Source organism: Puma concolor, chromosome C2 (genome assembly GCF_028749965.1).
Source record: "Puma concolor isolate L17-30 chromosome C2, mPumCon1.1.hap2, whole genome shotgun sequence".
In the NCBI taxonomy this organism is placed as follows: Eukaryota; Metazoa; Chordata; class Mammalia; order Carnivora; family Felidae; genus Puma; species Puma concolor.
In genome coordinates this window covers 51,719,151-51,736,707 of record NC_141675.1, presented here as the reverse complement: position 1 = coordinate 51,736,707, position 17,557 = coordinate 51,719,151, and the positions used below count along the sequence as shown (strand labels likewise).

The window sequence follows — 17,557 nt, the reverse complement described above, 5'->3', positions numbered from 1 at the left end:
GGCGCCCCTCACATTTAAATCTTTAATCCATTTTGAGTTTATTTTTTTGTATGATGTGAGAAAATGGCCCACTTTCATTTTTTTGCATGTGGCTGCCCAGTTTGTTGAAGAGACTCTTTTTTCCCATTGGATATTCTTTCCTACTTTGTCAAGTATTAATTGACCATATAATCATGAGTTTCATTCTGTGAAATCCTTCCTCTGTTCCACTGATCTATGTGTCTGTTTTGGGGCCAACACCATACTGTTCTGATTGCTACAGCTTTGTAGTATATCTTGAAACCTGGGATTGTGATACCTCCAGTTTTGTTCTTTTTCAAGATTGATTTGATTATTCAGGGTTTTTGTGGTTCCATACCAATTTTAGGATTATTTGCTCTAGTTCTGTGAAAAATACTATTGTATTTTGATAGGGATGGCATTAAATCTGTAAATTGCTTTGGGTAGTATGGACATTTCAACAATATTTGTTCTTTCAATCCATGAGTATAGAATGTCTATCCATTTGTTTGTGTCATCTTTAATTTCTTTCATCAGTATTTCATTTTTTTCAGAGTATAGGTCTTTCACCTCCTTGGTTGGGTTTATTCCCACATATTTCATTGTTTTTGGCACAATTATATTAGGATTATTTTTTAAATTTCTCTTTCTTCTACTTCATTATTGCTGTATAGAAATGCAATTTATTTCTGCATATTGGTTTTGTATCCTGTGACTTTATCAAAGTCATTTATCAGTTCTAGTAGACTTTTTTTTTTGGTGGTGTTGTTAGAATTTTTTATATATAGTATCATGTCATCTGTAAATAGTGAATGTCTTACTTCTTCCTTACCAATTTGTGTGCCTTTTATTTCTTTATCTTGTCTAATTGCTGTGGCTAAAATTTCCAGTATAGAAGTAAGGAGAGTGGACTATCCTTATGTTATTCCTGATCTTAGGGGAGGAGCTCTCAGTGTTTCACCATTGGGTATGATGTTTGCTGTGGGGTTTTCATACATGGTCTTTAATATGTTGAGGTATATTCCCTCTAAACCTATTTTGTGGAAGGTTTCTATCATGAATAAATGTTGTAGGTTGTCAAATGTGTTTTTTTTTTGTATTTATTGAAATAATCATATAGTTTTTATTCTTTCTCCTGATGATGTGATGTATCCCTTTGACTGATTTATGAATACTGAACCACCTTTGTGTCTCAGGAATAAATCCTACTTGAAGGTAGTGCATGGTTTTTTTAATGTATTGTTGGATTCAGTTTGCTAGTATTTTATTGAGGATTTTTGCATCTATGTTCATGAGAGATATTTGCCTGAAGTTCTCTTTTTTTGTGTGATATCCTTATCTGGCTTTGGAATCAGGGTGATAATGGTCTCCTGGAATGAATTTGGAAATTTTGCTTCTTCTATTTTTTTGGAATAGTTTGAGAAGAATAGGTATTAACTCATCTTTAAATATTTGGTACAATTCACCTGTGAAGCTATCTGGTCCTGGACTTTTGTTTATTGGGAGTTTATTGATTACTGATTCCATCTCATTGTTAATAAGGGGTCTGTTTACATTTTCTATTTTTTCCTGGTTCAGTTTTGAAGATTGTATGTTTTTGGGAATTTATCCATTTCTTCTATATTGTCCAATTTGTTGGCCTAAATTTTTCATAATATTCTCTTACAATCCTTTGTATTTCTGTGGTGTCACTCATTATTTTTCCTCTTTCATTTCTCATTGTTTGAGTCACCTCACTCTCTGCCTTTCTCCCTCTCTCTCTTTATGAGTCTGACTAAAAGTTTACCAATTTTGTTGCTCTTTTCAAAGAACCTGTTCTACTACTTTTTGTTTTGCTTTGTTTTAGTTTCTATTTCATTTGTTTCTCTTCTAATCTTTATTATTTCCTTCCTTATACTGGTTTTGGGTTTTGTTTGTTCATCTTTATCTAGCTCCTTTAGGGGTATGAGTAGGTTGTTCATTTGAGTTTTTCTTGCTTCTTGAGGTAGACCTGTATTGCCACAAACTTCCCTCTTAGAACAGCTTTTGCTTTTGCAAAGATTTTAGACCATTGTGTTTTTATTTTCATTTGTCTCCATATTTTTAAAATGTTCTTGTTGAATTCTTGGTTGATTCATTCATTGTTTAGGAGCATGTTATTTAACCTCCATGTATTTGTATTATTTCCAGATTTTTTTCTTGTTGATTTCTAGTTTCATACTGTTTTTTTAAAAAAAAAAAGGTATGCATGATTGCAATCTATTTGAATTTGTTGAGGCTTCTTTTGTGGCCTAATATGTGATCTTCTGGAGAATGTCCCCTGTGCACTTGAAAAGAATGTGTGTTCTGCTGTTTTAGGATGGAATATTCTGAATATATCAGTTAGATCCATCTGGTCCAATGTGTCATTCAAAGCCACTGTGTTCTTGTTGGTTTTCTGTTTGCATGATCTGTCCATCAGTGTAAGTGGGGTGTTAAAGTCCCCTACGATTATTGCATTACTATCAATGACTTTCTTTATGTTTGCTATTAGCTGCTTTATGTATTCAGGTTCCACCATATTGGGTACATAAATATTTACAATTGTTATATCTTCTTGTTGGATTGTTCCCTTATTATTATATAGTGTCCTTCTTTGTCTCTTATTACAGTCTTTGTTTTAAAGTCTACTTTGTATGATATAAGTATTGCTACTCTGGCTTTCTTTCAACTTCAATTTGCATGATAAATGCTATTCAGTCCCTTCATGTTCAATCTGCATATGTCTTTAGGTCTTAAGTAAGTTTCCTGTAGGCAGCATATAGATGGGTCTTGTTTATTTATCCAATCCGTCACTCTATGTCTTTTGGTTGGGGCATTTAGTCCATTTATATTCAAAGTAATTATTGATATGAATGTACTTATTGCCATTTTGTTACTCGTGTTTTGGTTGTTTTTGTAGTTTTTCTCTGTCCTTTCTACTCTTCCTCTCCTCTCTTATGGTTTGCTGACTTTCTTTAGTGATACACTTTGATTCCTTGCTCCTTTTTTTGTATATTTATCCCTGGTTTTTGATTTGTGGATACTAATAAGTTTGCCTATAACATCTTATACACATAGCAGTCTATGTTAAATTGATGGTCATGTAAGTTTGAAATCATTTGTACTCCTCTATCCCCATGTTTTAGGTATATGATATCAAACTTTATGACCTTTTATTTTGTGAGTTGCTTCACTGATTTTTATAGATATAATTAATTTTACTGGTTTTGTCCTTCCTACTCTTCTTACTCCTACTTATGTCTTTCCTTTCCACTCAAAGGGTCTGCTTTAACATTTCTTGTCAGGCTGGTTTAGTGGTCATGAATTCCTTTAACTTTTGTTTGTCTGGGAAACATTTATTTAGGTTTACTTCTTTATTTTGAGAGAGAAGGAGAGCACAAGTGGGGAAGGGAAGAGAGAGGGAGAGAGAGAATCCCAAGCAGACTCTGCACTGTCAGCATGGATCCTGATGTGGGGCTTGAACTCACAAACCATGAGATCATGACCTGAGCCAAAGTCAAGAGCTAGATGCTTAACCGACTGAGCCACCCAGGCACCCGTGTCTGGGAAACTCTTAATTTCTCTTTCTATTTTGAATGATATCTTTGCTGGATAGAGTATTCTCAATTGCAGATTTTTTTTTTTTCCTTTCAGCACTTTGAATGTATCATGCCATTTCCTTCCAGCCCTCAAAGTTTCTGCTGAAAAATTAACTGACAGCCTTATAGGGTTTCCCTTGTAACTTTTCTTTCTTCTTGCTGCTTTTAAAATTCTCACTTTATCACAACTCTGCTATTTTATTTACTATAAGTCTTTGTTTGGATCTCCTTGGGTTGGTTTTGTTGGGAGTTCTCTGTGCCTCCTGGCTCTGGATTTCTGGGTTTTTTCCCCAGATTTAGGAAATTTTCAGCTATTATTTCTTCAAATAAATTTTCTGCCCCCTTTTTAATCTCTTCTTCTTCTGGGATCCCTATAATGCAAATGTTACCACATTTGATGGTGTTATGGAGTTCTCTAAGTCTTTTTTTTTTCATTTTTTATTTTTTTTTCTCTCTCTTCTCAGCTTGACTACTTTCTATTACTGTGTCCTCCTACTTGCTGATCTGTTCTTCTGATTACTATTTATTCTATCTAGTGTATTTTTATTTTCAATTATTGAGTTCTTCATCCTATTGGTTCTTTCTTATGTTTTCTATGTCTTTGTTAAAGGGTCCTCCACTCTTTTTCAAGTCCAATGAATATCTTTATGACCATTACTTCACATTCTCTGTCTGGCATATTACTTCTCTCTCTTTCATTTAGCTCTCTTGCTGTGACTTTGTCTGTTTTTTCATTAAAGACATATTGCCTTGTCTTCTCATTTTGTCTAACTCCGTGTCTCTCTCTATGTGTTAGGAAAGTTAGCTTCATTTCCTGATCTTGAAAGTAGTAGCCTTTCAAGTCCACTTGACTTGAAGAAGAAGAAGTCCTGTAGTACCCTGAAGTACAATGTCCCCTGTTCACCAGAACCTGTTGTTTCAGGGGTGTCTCCTATGTGTATTGCATGCACCCTACTGTTTTTGCTGAGCCCATTTTGCCTTCAGCTCTGTCGTTTGCAGTGGCTTTCTTTGCCTGTTGTGGGCAGGGTTTGGTCCCTGTGTTGTTGTTTGGTCAGTTTGGGTCTGCCTTGATCTTGAGTTGAGTCAGACCAGGAATTTGCCAGAGATGCAGTAGCATTGATCGGTAACATGCTTTCCCTGTGTTGTCCCCTGAGAAGGTTTAGTTTGTGGCTGGGGCCTGTATTCAGACCCGATGGCTGCCCCTAGCCCACTGGGGGCATGTCTACAGGAGAATGTGTGGACAGAGCTTATGGTCTTAGCATGGTTTGTGCAGGTTTGTCATGGGAGGAGACCTTGATCTGCTTTAGGAAACTGGAGCAGAGCCAGAGGAGGCATGTCTTCAAGAGAAGGCAGGGGTGGGGCATGGTGTTAACATGTTAGGTGGAAAGTGTTCCATGATGTGCTGTTCCCCCAGATGTCCATGTGTGTAGACTGGGGGTCGGGGGAGGTGGGGGATGTTGCTTGCCATCTCCTCTTTTCCTGGAAAAGTCTCCTAAAGACATCTGACCCTCCAGTACATGCTGAGATTAGGAAATAAACCTTCCTATATATCCCAACCATGTTTCAAACTGCTATTTCTATGCTGTATCTCTGCAGAGCTGTTTGTTGTCCTATCTCTTTAAGGACAGTAATTCAGTTTCTTCTTGCCCTCTGGCTCTCCCAGAGTGGAGCCTACTGAATTTTAAAGTTCCACATATTAATCTCCTATTGTAAGAGCTCACAAAATTTGTCCCCTGTGGTTTCCAAAACAACATGTTATAGGAATTCATCTTACCTGTGTGGGTTCCCCATGCCTGAGGTGCTTGGTGTGAGGGTTTGTTTCTCTCCTCTCTTCATACCTGTGGTGTCTCTTCCTCTGTGGACAGTCCTGTGGGTCCATTATCTTCCACTATGTCTCTACCCTTTCTACCCTCTTCAATGTGTCCTCTTCTCTTCATTTAGCTGTGGAGAGTCTGTTCTGCCAGTCTTCAGGTCATTTTCTGAGTTGTTTACACGGATGTGGGTGTTATTTAGTTGTATCCTTGTGATGAGGTGAGCTTAGGATCGTCCTACCCCGCCATCTTCCCCAGAAGTCCCATTGGATCTTTGAAAATTAGCCTTGGTAATTATCATGGTTTGTAAGTTACCATCCAGTGATAGTACCATCTTTGTTTCATTTGTAATAGGAGTATAAAGTCCATCTTTTAGAATCATCTGGCTGGAACATGTCAAAACCTCCCATCTGTTATGGGTAGCCAGTATCATATGTATCATAAAGGGAAACATGTTCATGATTATTCCCTTTATTCCCATGTACTGATTCTTCAAATCTACTCATGTATATTTCAGTGAAGCATGATGTGGATAATAAATTTTGCATTCTGTATGCAAAACCAAGGAAGCCTATAAAAACTACACAAATATGTATTTAAGTTTTCTCAGCAATAGCTTATTAGACAATAAATAATATCTTGGTTACTTAAGGGATAATCTACTTGCTTTCCCAGTGGCACCATTTACATTTGTCCCTGAGCTGAATTAAAGGGTAATTATAAAAACTGTGGGCCCAAAACTATGAACCCTCCCTCAAAGCCAGTACTCCTCTATGGGCCAGCCAGAAAAGCTTCCAAACAATCTCCCTCAGTACTCACCATACATATGACCCCAGAATGGGTAGAATGTAATTGAAAAAAAAATCTGTCCATCCCTATCATGTTTGTTTTCCCTAAAAAGCAGTGCCGTTAAAAAACAAACAAAACAGGGGCGCCTGGGTGGCGCAGTCGGTTAAGCGTCCGACTTCAGCCAGGTCACGATCTCGCGGTCCGTGAGTTCGAGCCCCGCGTCAGGCTCTGGGCTGATGGCTCAGAGCCTGGAGCCTGTTTCCGATTCTGTGTCTCCCTCTCTCTCTGCCCCTCCCCCATTCATGCTCTGTCTCTCTCTGTTCCAAAAATAAATAAACGTTGAAAAAAAAAAAATTTAAAAAAAAAAAAATTTAAAAAAAAAAAAAAAAAAAAAAAACAAACAAAACAACAAAACAAAAACAAAAACAAAAAAAACAAATTGTATTTCCTCACCCTCACCTACATACTATGCCAGGTTTACTTTGGCTTTTAGGGGGAAATAGCCATATGTTTGAAAAAGCTATGATTGTTTTGTATGCTTGAGGCCCTTTTCATTAACCTCCAGGAAAAATGGTAAAGAGGGCCAAGTAAATATACATAGACAAACCAACAGAATCATTAAGCCATCTTGATGAATGGATTTCTAGAGATTATTAACCTTTATGTTTATTAATAACCTCACATGATAGGATTGATAGTGATTGTTAAATAGAAAGTAAAGTAGCTTTAGGGTGTCTAAGGCAGATCGAGGAAAATAAACACACACTACTTTTCTGTAATCATTCAGCACCTTGGTGAGCATCAGTGAGCTATTTCTGCAGCTTATCAGTAGGCTTCCACTCTGTCTAAAGCACATATTAGTCCTTAGAAGGGTTCTAAAGTTATTCCACAAATAACCCCTGCGTTAAAGGAGGTAATTTTAATGAGTCACAGAGTATTTTCACAAATGCTGCTATAAAAAAGATAGTTGGGGGGCGCCTGGGTGGCTCAGTCGGATGGGCGTCCAACTTAGGGTTAGGGTTAGGATTAGGGTCATGATCTCCCAGTACGTGAGTTCTAGCCCCGCGTTGGGCTCTGTGCTGACAGCTTAGAGCCTGGAACCTGCTTCAGATTCTGTGTCTCCCCCTCTCTCTTTTCCCTTCCTCTGCCTGTGCATGCTCTCGCTCTCTCTCTTAAAAATAAATAAACCTTAAAAAAAAAAAGATTAATTGGAACTATTAATATCATTCATGGAAAATGTCTTTCCTCCAACATATTAAAATTCAGAAAGAATTTTATTTCATAACATAAAAGAGTCACAGTGATAGCCATAAAATTAACAAAACCATGACTTTACACAGTCCATTGAAATGTTCTTATTCTGTCAATTTCATTGCAAACAAATCAGCGCATAAGAGTTTTCTAAAAAATGTCTGGCATGAACTTCATATGAAAGCCATGCTTTTGTAGAGCTGGATAAGAATATGGTAGATAACCATAAAAACTGCTTTTTTATTCTCTGATTTCTTCCAAAACTCTCCTTCTAATGTAAAATTGATATAAATACCAATATTTATAAACTTCTGGCAGAAGAAGTTATAGAAGCAATTTCAAAGATCCGTGTTCATTGTTCACCTGAAAGTAATGTAACATTGTGTGTCAACTATACTCAAATAAAAAACAAAAATTTAAACAAAGAGAAGGAAGTTTATTTTTTTAATTTTAATGTTCTTATTTTATTTTTGAGAGACAGAGGGAGAGAGAGACAATGTGTGAGCATGGGAGGGGCAGAGAGGGAGGGAGACACAGAATCTGAATCAGGCTCTAGGCTCTGAGCTGTCAGCACAGAGCCAGTGCAGGGCTCAAACTCATGAACTGTGAGATCATGACCTGAGCCGAAGTTGGACGCTTAACTGACTGAGCCACTCAGGTGCCCCAAGAGAAGGAAGTTTAACACACAGATCACTCCACTGTTGGCAACAACAAAGAGCCTAGAGTGTAAATATCAGTGCAGGCAAAATTGAGCAAAGGGTTCAGATGACACATAGAGTGATCTGTGGTGTTAAGGCTACAGAAGGATAATTGGAAGCTGAAGAAGATCTGTATGGTTGCATGAAGAAAGCCTCCTACTCACACCACTCCCACCAGCAGGCCACGTACCTGCCAGGACATGATGGTTGTATAGTTCAAGGGCTTGCAGATGGCCACATAACAGCCATAGGCCATCATACTAAGTAGGATGACCTCAGCAGCTCCAAAGACATGTTCTCCAAATACTTAGGTCATGTGCCCCTTGAATAGGATGGTCTTTTCATAGAGTGAATCTACAATCAGTTTAGGGGTATTTATAGAGGAATAGCCAGCATCAATAAAAAAAGAGATAAGCCAGGAAAAGGTACATGGGAGACCTCACTGATAGGCTGGCAGTGATGGTGACCATAATGAGCATATTTCCTACCACAGAAATGATGTAGATGACAGAAACTAGAACAAATATAATTTTCTTTAAGAAAAAAAAAGGTGGGGGGCACCTGGCTGGTTCAGTCAGTGGAGCATGCAACTCTTAATCTTGGGGTTGTAAGTTCAAGCCCCACATTGGGTATAGAATTTACTTAAAAATAAAATCTTAAAAACAAACACTATATCCATTGTAGTTACTCAATAAATATTTGCTAAATGACTAATGAAAAATGTATCAGGGGGCACCTGGTTGGTTTGGGCAGTTAAGCATCCCACTCTTGGTTTCAGCTCAGGTCATAATCTCATGGTTTGTGAGTTCCAGCCCCGCATCAGGCTCAGTGCAGAGTCTGCTTGGGATCCTCTCTCTCTCTCTCTCTCTCTCTCTCTCTCTCTCTCTGCCCCTCCCCTGCGCTCTCTCTCTCTCTCAAATAAACTTAAAAGATGTATTAAATAATTTTTTCTATTTTGTTTTTTTCAACGTTTTATTTTTATTTTTGGGACAGAGAGAGACAGAGCATGAACGGGCGAGGGGCAGAGAGAGAGGGAGACACAGAATCGGAAACAGGCTCCAGGCTCTGAGCCATCAGCCCAGAGCCCGACGCGGGGCTCGAACTCACGGACCGCGAGATCGTGACCTGGCTGAAGTCGGATGCCCAACCGACTGCGCCACCCAGGCGCCCCAATTTTTTCTATTTTGAACAAGAATCAGTTAAATAGAGAGTAACACTGTTCTGAGGGTATATGTGACCACATCTAATGCAATGATTCTTGGTTTTTTAGGAGAAAACCCAGCAATGAAATTGAATTCCCTGAGAAGCTGGAAGAAATCAAGTTCACTGTAGCTGAAGATGAAGACCATGAAAAGCTCCAAGTTAAAATACAGGCTTTTGAAGACAAAATAAATGCTGAGAGCAATACTCCTAGCTCTATAAGAAGATATAGTTTGGGCCAATTTTCTAAGGAAGAAAGAAAAGACATTAGATTTAACAGGTATAAATTTTGCTTGGCTGTTTTTTTTTTTTTTAAAGTATACACTTTGTGTTTGCTGTTAGATTTGTTACCGCATTATCATGGGGTGTTTTTTTAAATATCTTTTACCTATAGCACCCAAAGTCCTATCTTTTCATGAATGAAATGGCATTCACAGTGCTTCTGTTATCCAAAGGAGCTTGCCATAAATACAGGGTCTCCTGGGTGGCTCAGTCAGTTGAGCAGCCAGCCCAATTTCAGCTCAGGTCATGATCCCAGGGTCCTGGGCTTGATCCAGCATCAGGCATCAGGCTCCATGCTGAGTGTGGAGTGGGCTTGGGATTCTCTCTCTCTCTCTCTCTCTCTCTCTCTCTCTCTCTCTCTCTGCCCCTCTACCCCACTCATGTGCTCTCTCAAAAAAAAAAAAAAAAAAAAGGAGAAAACAAATGGAAAACAAACCTGTGGCTTATTTTTTAAAAATACTTTTTAAACATAAGTATGTTATATTAAGAATGACTATCAGAAGCTTCTCTTGTTTTCTGATGAAAAAGCAGACTCCGAAGTAGAAAAAAAGAATGCAAGTGTATAAGTCCACCATTTTCCAGTTAGTTTTGCCATGAAATTGATTTTTAAATCTTTGTTTTTGGAGGTGGCCTAGATCTTCAAAGATTTGGCTTATTACATAATTTGTTGCTGGTCTATGTGTTTTATCAAATCTGTTTGTAGCACCAATTTATGGTCTCCCATTCTAGAGGAAGTAACTCTTCCCCACTGTTATTATCCTTTCTTTTGCTTCTCAGTGGATGCTAGCTCAACTTCTTTGCCTGTCTTCGCTTTTTGTTTATATTGCAGGTCAAAGAGTTTGGCTTTGCACACTGTGCTAACAAAGAGCATGAGTTCAGATGATGGGGAAATTGTAGAGAGTGGAGATATGCCAGCTAGGATCATTCTTTCAGAAACAGATCCACTTAGCCAAGGAAACGACAAGTTGCCCTTTAAGGCAAACTCTGACAGATCACAGCTGAGAAATTCTTCAGTTTCACACCCAAGTATTATACATACAGAATCAGAGAATTTGCCAGAAACAGTTAAAGAAAACTGCCAGGAGGAAACTCCAGAAACAACTGCAAGTCCTGTAGAATACCAAGATAAGCTCTACTTGCACTTAAAGGAAAATTTCAATAAAGTAAAGGCATACGCTGTGGAAATCGGAAAGAAGATTCCAATCCCTGATCAGTGTACCATTGAAGGTAAGTTCTTTGAACACCCTAAACTTGAGAAATTTCAAATATCACTGGGGAAGAAACAAAAAGGCTCAAATCATAAAAATTGCCATACCCTGGATTTTTTGTAAAATAGATCATTTGAAAACACTTGGGGCGCCTGGGTGGCGCAGTCGGTTAAGCACCCGACTTCAGCCAGGTCACGATCTCGCGGTCCGTGAGTTCGAGCCCCGCGTCGGGCTCTGGGCTGATGGCTCAGAGCCTGGAGCCTGTTTCCGATTCTGTGTCTCCCTCTCTCTCTGTCCCTCCCCCGTTCATGCCCTGTCTCTCTCTGTCCCAAAAATAAATAAACATTGAAAAAAAAAATTTTTAAAAAAAAAAGAAAACACCCTTAGGTTATTTTAATTGCTTTTTTTCCCCCCAATAAGGTCAATCATCTTTTTGACTCCTATTTGAATCTACTTAGGTACACTTAAGCTCACCGACTCTGACTTTTTCAAACCTGAAATACATTGTTCCTGATTCCCTGTCCCTAGTGTTTAGGAAAATTCTGGAAGGGGTCTGTGTTTCCCAAAACAGGCTCTCGGGTAGAGGTGCAGCCAGAGACATTTTTTTCATCCACATAATAATGCAAGGAAGCCATGTACAGCATTGAGCCCCAGGACATTTTTCTCCCATTCATTCAATAGCACTTACGAAGCAATTACCGTGTGCCAGTCACTGTACTAAAAATTCAGCTTTGTGTGAGATTCAGCTATGACCCAAACAGACACAGTCCCTGGCTTCTTGGAAATTATAGAAAGGAAAAAGTGAAATCATAGTCAGGAGATGATGTATGTCAGGAACCAGTAAGAGTGTGAGCTAGTCAGAAAACAGAGAACAAAGCAAAAGATGTCAGGAACTGAGGCATCCCTTGGGTGCACAATTTAAGGAGGTGCCAAAAAAGCTCAGCAAAATTTTAAGTAAAGAAAGGATTAGTATGTCTTCCTAAGTCATATTGGAGCAGAGGCAAAAGGAATATGAAGTAATATTGATCATGTTTCCACTTACAATTTTGATATTTTGTTCATTATGAACTTTTTGTGTTAATTTTGATTTCTTAAAATATTACTTATTTTGACTACTAAATTTTCTGGTGCTTCTTAAATTTTGTGCTCTGGTACCGAAAAAGATGATAGGTTTGAGGCACAAGTGCTAAAATGGAAGAGTGCCCAGGGCAAGCTCATCCTTCTGGCAGTGGGTTGAACAGGTTTGGATATTTTGAAGGCACTATCAGGCTAATTAGATTTTTCCTGCGGTTCTTCTCACTTAACAGCCATGCTATTCCTTTCAGATTAAGATGAAGGTCCTGGACTACTTGTTGGGCATGACAGCTTTTCACAGGCGATGCCCACGTAGAAAAAGCTAGGCAGCACATCTTTCAGAAAGAAACACAGCTGAAGAATAATGAATCCAATTCATATTCACCCACCCACTGTCATCCCCCTCAGGGGATGATACTAGGAAGGTCCCATTTTCCATATTCTACTTTCTATCCCTTCTCCCACTCCAAATCAGAGGAAAGAATGTATTCTCATGCTAACAAAGGGAAAGGAATGTATTCTAATGCTCACAAGGACTTGGTAATGACAAATATTGTCTGTGTGTCTGTAGAATCTGACATTTTCAGAAGTGTTTACAATAATTTATTGATTAGGAGTCTTAAAACTTTTTTAAAGAGTGACAATAAAAGTGGTATTGCTCATATTCAATATAAGTTTTGGATAATTAAGTATAGCAGGACTTGAGAATAGGTAAAGTCAATAAAACTCAATTAACACAAACTTTTTATGATTTCCCATTTCACTAATATTCTATGTATTTAATGCACAGGTTGGAGAACTTAATAGAAATGAGGTTACATGAATTTCCCAGCTTAAAAAAGGAAACCTGTAGCAAATATAAAGTTAGACACATTTCCACCTGCCAGAATAGTTTTGTTTTTCAAGTTTAGGTTAAAGCATTGAAGCTGTGGATATAGTGAGTTTTAATCTTGTGAAAATGTAAGGCAGTCTTGCAGTTACTTCAAGCATCCAGTTGTCAAAAACACATGTTATTTCTTATTGCCTTGAATTATTTGAGGACTTTGAGAGTTAACTAAGTGGCTTGGGGTTTTTTTTTCCAAAATATTGAAGGAATCCACCATCTTTACTAAAAACAAACAAGAATCAAAAGGTATTTTCTTTTGATATTTCCTGCCAGGAATGACCTAGAACTGAGTACGTCTATTTTTTTTTAAGTTGACATTTTGGAATTTGTTCACATTTTTGTAACTTCCTGGAAGTTCCTGGAAAATTCCTTGCACAGAGATATGTGTGAGGGATTGAAGATTTATATGACTCACTGTAAATACATCCACTGAGAAAGGACTCGTACTGACTGCAGGGGACATGTTGTTACTATTCCAGGGATTGTGTAAACCATTCAGAAGAAAGCCAGCAGTCATCTGGCTGACACAGTTTTGCTTGCTGTCATGAGATCACTCAGCTCAGCAATATCACATTTCTTTTCTTAGATATTTATTAAAGAAAGATTTAGGGTTAGAAACTGTGTTATGCTTAATGTGTTGTGGGTGTAAAAGAGGCATATTTGGTCTTTCTTGCTGAATAATGCAAGGCAATCAAGAACCAAAGGGAAGAAGCATAAAAACCACTTCTACAACAGGGAGAGTTAAAAAGATAAATAACCAGCAGGAAACAAGAGCAACAACAACAAAGTGTTAAGAATCATTTTAGACAGATGTCATAATGTCTATAGTATAAGAAAATGATAAAACAACCTTTAAAGAAGTTCTTTTGGTATTGTTTTGAATCATATGAAAAAAAAAACAACTGATATCTGATTTCCTTACTCTGACCTGCAAAAACATCACTTTCATGTGGTTCAATCTAATACTTTAATAATAAACTGTGTTGAAAGAACAGGAACCTCACTAGTCACAGCACAACAGAATCCAGTATTAGGTGAGTCAAGGTCAGAGATACCATTCTTATCCATAGCCCACCATCTTATTATTGCATGATATTAATCACAGTGGGGACAGGCAATGGAGTATAAATAGAGCAGCACAAATCTATCATCATGTCTGGAAAAATTGTCAAACCCCAGGTCTTATTGAGGTTGGGTCAGCAGTGTCATTTTGGATATGAAAGAGCCTGTTATTCCCAAGTCAGTAATTCTCTCCTTGGTCTTATAGGCCTCTAGTGTGGGTGCAGGTTAGCCAACCATGGAAAGTTATATATTCATATCCAGAGTGATGGTCTGACATCACTGACTGATTGTATTTATATACAAGACTGAAGGAATTTAGTTCATTAGCCAAAGGGTATTTTAAATATCTGAATCACTGGAATTCCTTTATGTGAACAAAAATAATTAGAGGTTAAAAGAATCCAGAAATGCATGATATTGAAATAAATCCTTGAAAATCTGGCCCATCACTGGTGTTCTATAAAGGATGATATAAAAGCTTACAAGAACCCATCAACGCTGCTTTGGTTTGCTTTGAAGTATTTCCTGATGGGGTGAAAATACATCCCATCTGTAAAGCATATCAGCGAGCCTGACTTGCAGAAAGCTAATTTTAAAGCTAGTAATGTCTTCCTTTCTCTAATAGACCGACATGAGTTGATTTTTCAACTTGAACAGATATAAGAATACAAAAAAAAAAAGTTTATTATAAAATCAAGAAGCAGCTGTTATTTCATAATTAATTACAAATAAAGATTTCTTACTGAAAGTTTGCATATAGTCAACTCCAACCTCGTGTTGGCATGACCAAGGAGGCAAAGCCAACCCAGCCCTTACCTCTTTGTCCTCGGTTGGTCTAACCTGAGGTACGATGATAAAACCCATTCATTTAGTGGTTCTGGAGGAGGTTTCCTTCTTTTTTAAAATACATTGGTAATTGTGGGATTAGGATCATTTATCCCTGAGGAGAGTTGTAAGATTTGGAGACAGAGGAAAATCCTAAAGCTTTTCCACACAATTTCAGAGGGAGAAACAGCAAATAAGAAAATATTGCAAATTCCTTGGTGTCTTATTCATTGATATGGTCCACTTGGCCCCTGTTTGAAGGACAGTTTTCCCTAACAGTTTTCCTTGGTAGGGAAAACTTTTCTAGAGAATTTTTCTTGGTGCTTTGGACTTTATCTTAGATTACCTCTCTGCCAATTCCCATTTTTCCAGAGTGAACTTTAGTCAAAAGAAGATAGATATAATGGTGGCCAGATTCTCCTCTTAACCTTCTCCTGTCACTCCTATCCTGGTTCCAGTCATCCTCAATGTCCCATGAGAAACATTTAAATAATATGGCTAGAGGAAGACCTTACAAATCCTTTTGAAAAGATCCCCTCCAAACTCTTCTTTTGAGTTAACATCAGATTACTGTCCTTGTTCATCCCCAGTAGAGTAGCTGCAACACCCTGGCAGACAACCACATCACTGGTAAAGATGTTATGCACTTAAATATACAACTTACTTGTTTGCAAAGTTCCACTAGAGAACATCACATAACTATTTCTCGTTAGTTATATTTTCAAAAGCTACTTCTAAAAAGAAGGAGGAGGAGAAGAAGGACAAGTTTTATTTTCTTTGAACATTCAAATAGATAAGGAAAAATGCCCTGGGGCACCTGGGTGGCTCAGTGGCTTAAGCTTCCAGACTTCAGCTCAGATCATCATATCACAGTTGGTGAGTTCAAGCCCCGCCTCGAGCTCTGGAGCCTGCTTCAGATTCTGTGTCTCCGTCTCTCTCTCTCTGAACTTCCCCGCTCACACTGTCTCTCTCCCTTTCTCTCTCTCTCTCTTTCTCTCTCTCAAAAAAAATAAACATTAGGGGCGCCTGGTTGGCTCAGTTGGTTAAGCGGCCGACTTCAGCTCAGATCATGATCTCGCGGTCTGTGAGTTCGAGCCCCGCGTCGGGCTCTGTGCTAACAGCTCAGAGCCTGGAGCCTGTTTCGGATTCTGTGTCTCCCTCTCTCTGACCCTCCTCCATTCATGCTCTGTCTCTCTCTGTCTCAAAAATAAATAAACGTTAAAAAAAATTTAAAAAAAAAAAAAAGAAAAAAAATAAACATTAGAAAAAAGAAAGAAAAATGCCTTAACCATGCTTTTGAAAAAAAGGGTGTGCTGCTTATGTGCATGTTGGTTTACCTGATATTTATCTATGAATGAGAAGTATCTTCATCCAACTAGGAAACAGTACAAAGGAAAATTGGTAAGTATATGTACACTCAGGCCATTTTGTATGGAAATCCAGGAGTGATTATCTGCCTGTATATCAAATGACTCGTCCAAACCCTTGAAATGGTCAGTTCCCCTAATATAGTGCCCACCTTGGATATGTCTTTAATAGGTTTAAAAAGACCTTGCTAATAAATAAACAGAAGTAAAAGTAAATACATAATAGAGCAAAAATGCACAGGAGTGCATTTTGATATATCTCACCCAAAGGCAGCCACATTAAAAGAAGGAGGAAGGGAAGAAAGTGAAAGAGGAGGTGTCTTAGGTACAGAAGTAGTTGTTGTGAGAGATATAATATTCTCAGCTATATTCTTCTAAATATATTACTTTTAAGATAGAAAGATATGGCATTATACTCTTATATCTGTAGTTAGTATTTCCTAATCTTTTTTTAGGGAAGCTCATACTCGGAGATTATTAGTAGTAATCCCTTGTTGTCTGGGTGGTTGTCTTTACTCCAAAGCATACAGTGCTGTACAAAAAGGTCCTGAGCCACTGACTGTCAACAGCACAGGAGTACATTCCAATCCAGCTTGCCACAAACCAAATTTCAGGAAGTGAATGTTATTTTTCCGTTTGCTTCCATTATGAAACTGGCAGTATATGCCTTGTAGGGAAACAAAATGGTCCCTGGATATCATCAAATCTCCCTTAAAAACTGAGCAAATCCATATTTCTGAGCTCTGTTGATGATGAAGAGCTGACAGCCAAGGAAACTGAAAAGAGTTTTGATATAATATAGGAAAAGGCAAAAAAAAAATTAATTTCCTCTTGTTTGATCCACAACAACCATCAAACTTCAGATGATGGAGGATTTTAAAATGTTTTTCCAAAAACGCAGGCAATTACATAATTGGCAATCAGGAGTCCAGGTATTGATAATTTGGAAGGTATTTATTTGTGTCACAGTCTATATTCATAGAGTTGTGTGTTTACAAACAGCAGATAAGTCTCTAAAGGAGACAGAATCTCATGTCATCTGTTGGCAGATCCATTTGGAGTAAGAGAAAAAGAACTATGTAAATGACACCAAATTCCTATGTTTCCTCTGCTCACATTTTTGCCCTGTCCATATTAGAGATCAGTAAGAAATAATAAAATGAATTTTTTTCTTTTTTAAAAAAAAGGTTCAATGGACTTTTAAAAATAAATTGCTTTATGGGAACATCATTTTTCATATGAAATATTCACATCAATTACCGAATAGCCATTAAAATATTATGCCACCATTAAAATAAGCCACAAATGTGGGAAGCATACCATTTCAGAAACTCAGAGTATGATTCTGTTTCTCATACCAAACATCCTCATTTCTTTTTTTTTTTTTTTTCCCAACGTTTATTTATTTTTGGGACAGAGAGAGACAGAGCATGAACGGGGGAGGGGCAGAGAGAGAGGGAGACACAGAATTGGAAGCAGGCTCCAGGCTCCGAGCCATCAGCCCA

General features: G+C 37.9%; 1 protein-coding gene across 10 annotated transcripts in view; it reads left to right on the top strand.

The window, feature by feature from the left end:
- The window catches only part of VEPH1 (ventricular zone expressed PH domain containing 1), a 327,919-nt gene that overhangs the window by 198,557 nt on the left and 111,805 nt on the right, over positions 1-17,557 (top strand). For all 10 annotated transcript variants that reach the window (XM_086674592.1, XM_086674591.1, XM_086674590.1 and 7 more), the window contains 2 exons: positions 9,419-9,628; positions 10,460-10,857. In XM_086674592.1, the coding sequence (XP_086530718.1) occupies positions 9,419-9,628; positions 10,460-10,857 (608 nt within the window). The remainder of the gene's footprint in view (positions 1-9,418; positions 9,629-10,459; positions 10,858-17,557) is intronic.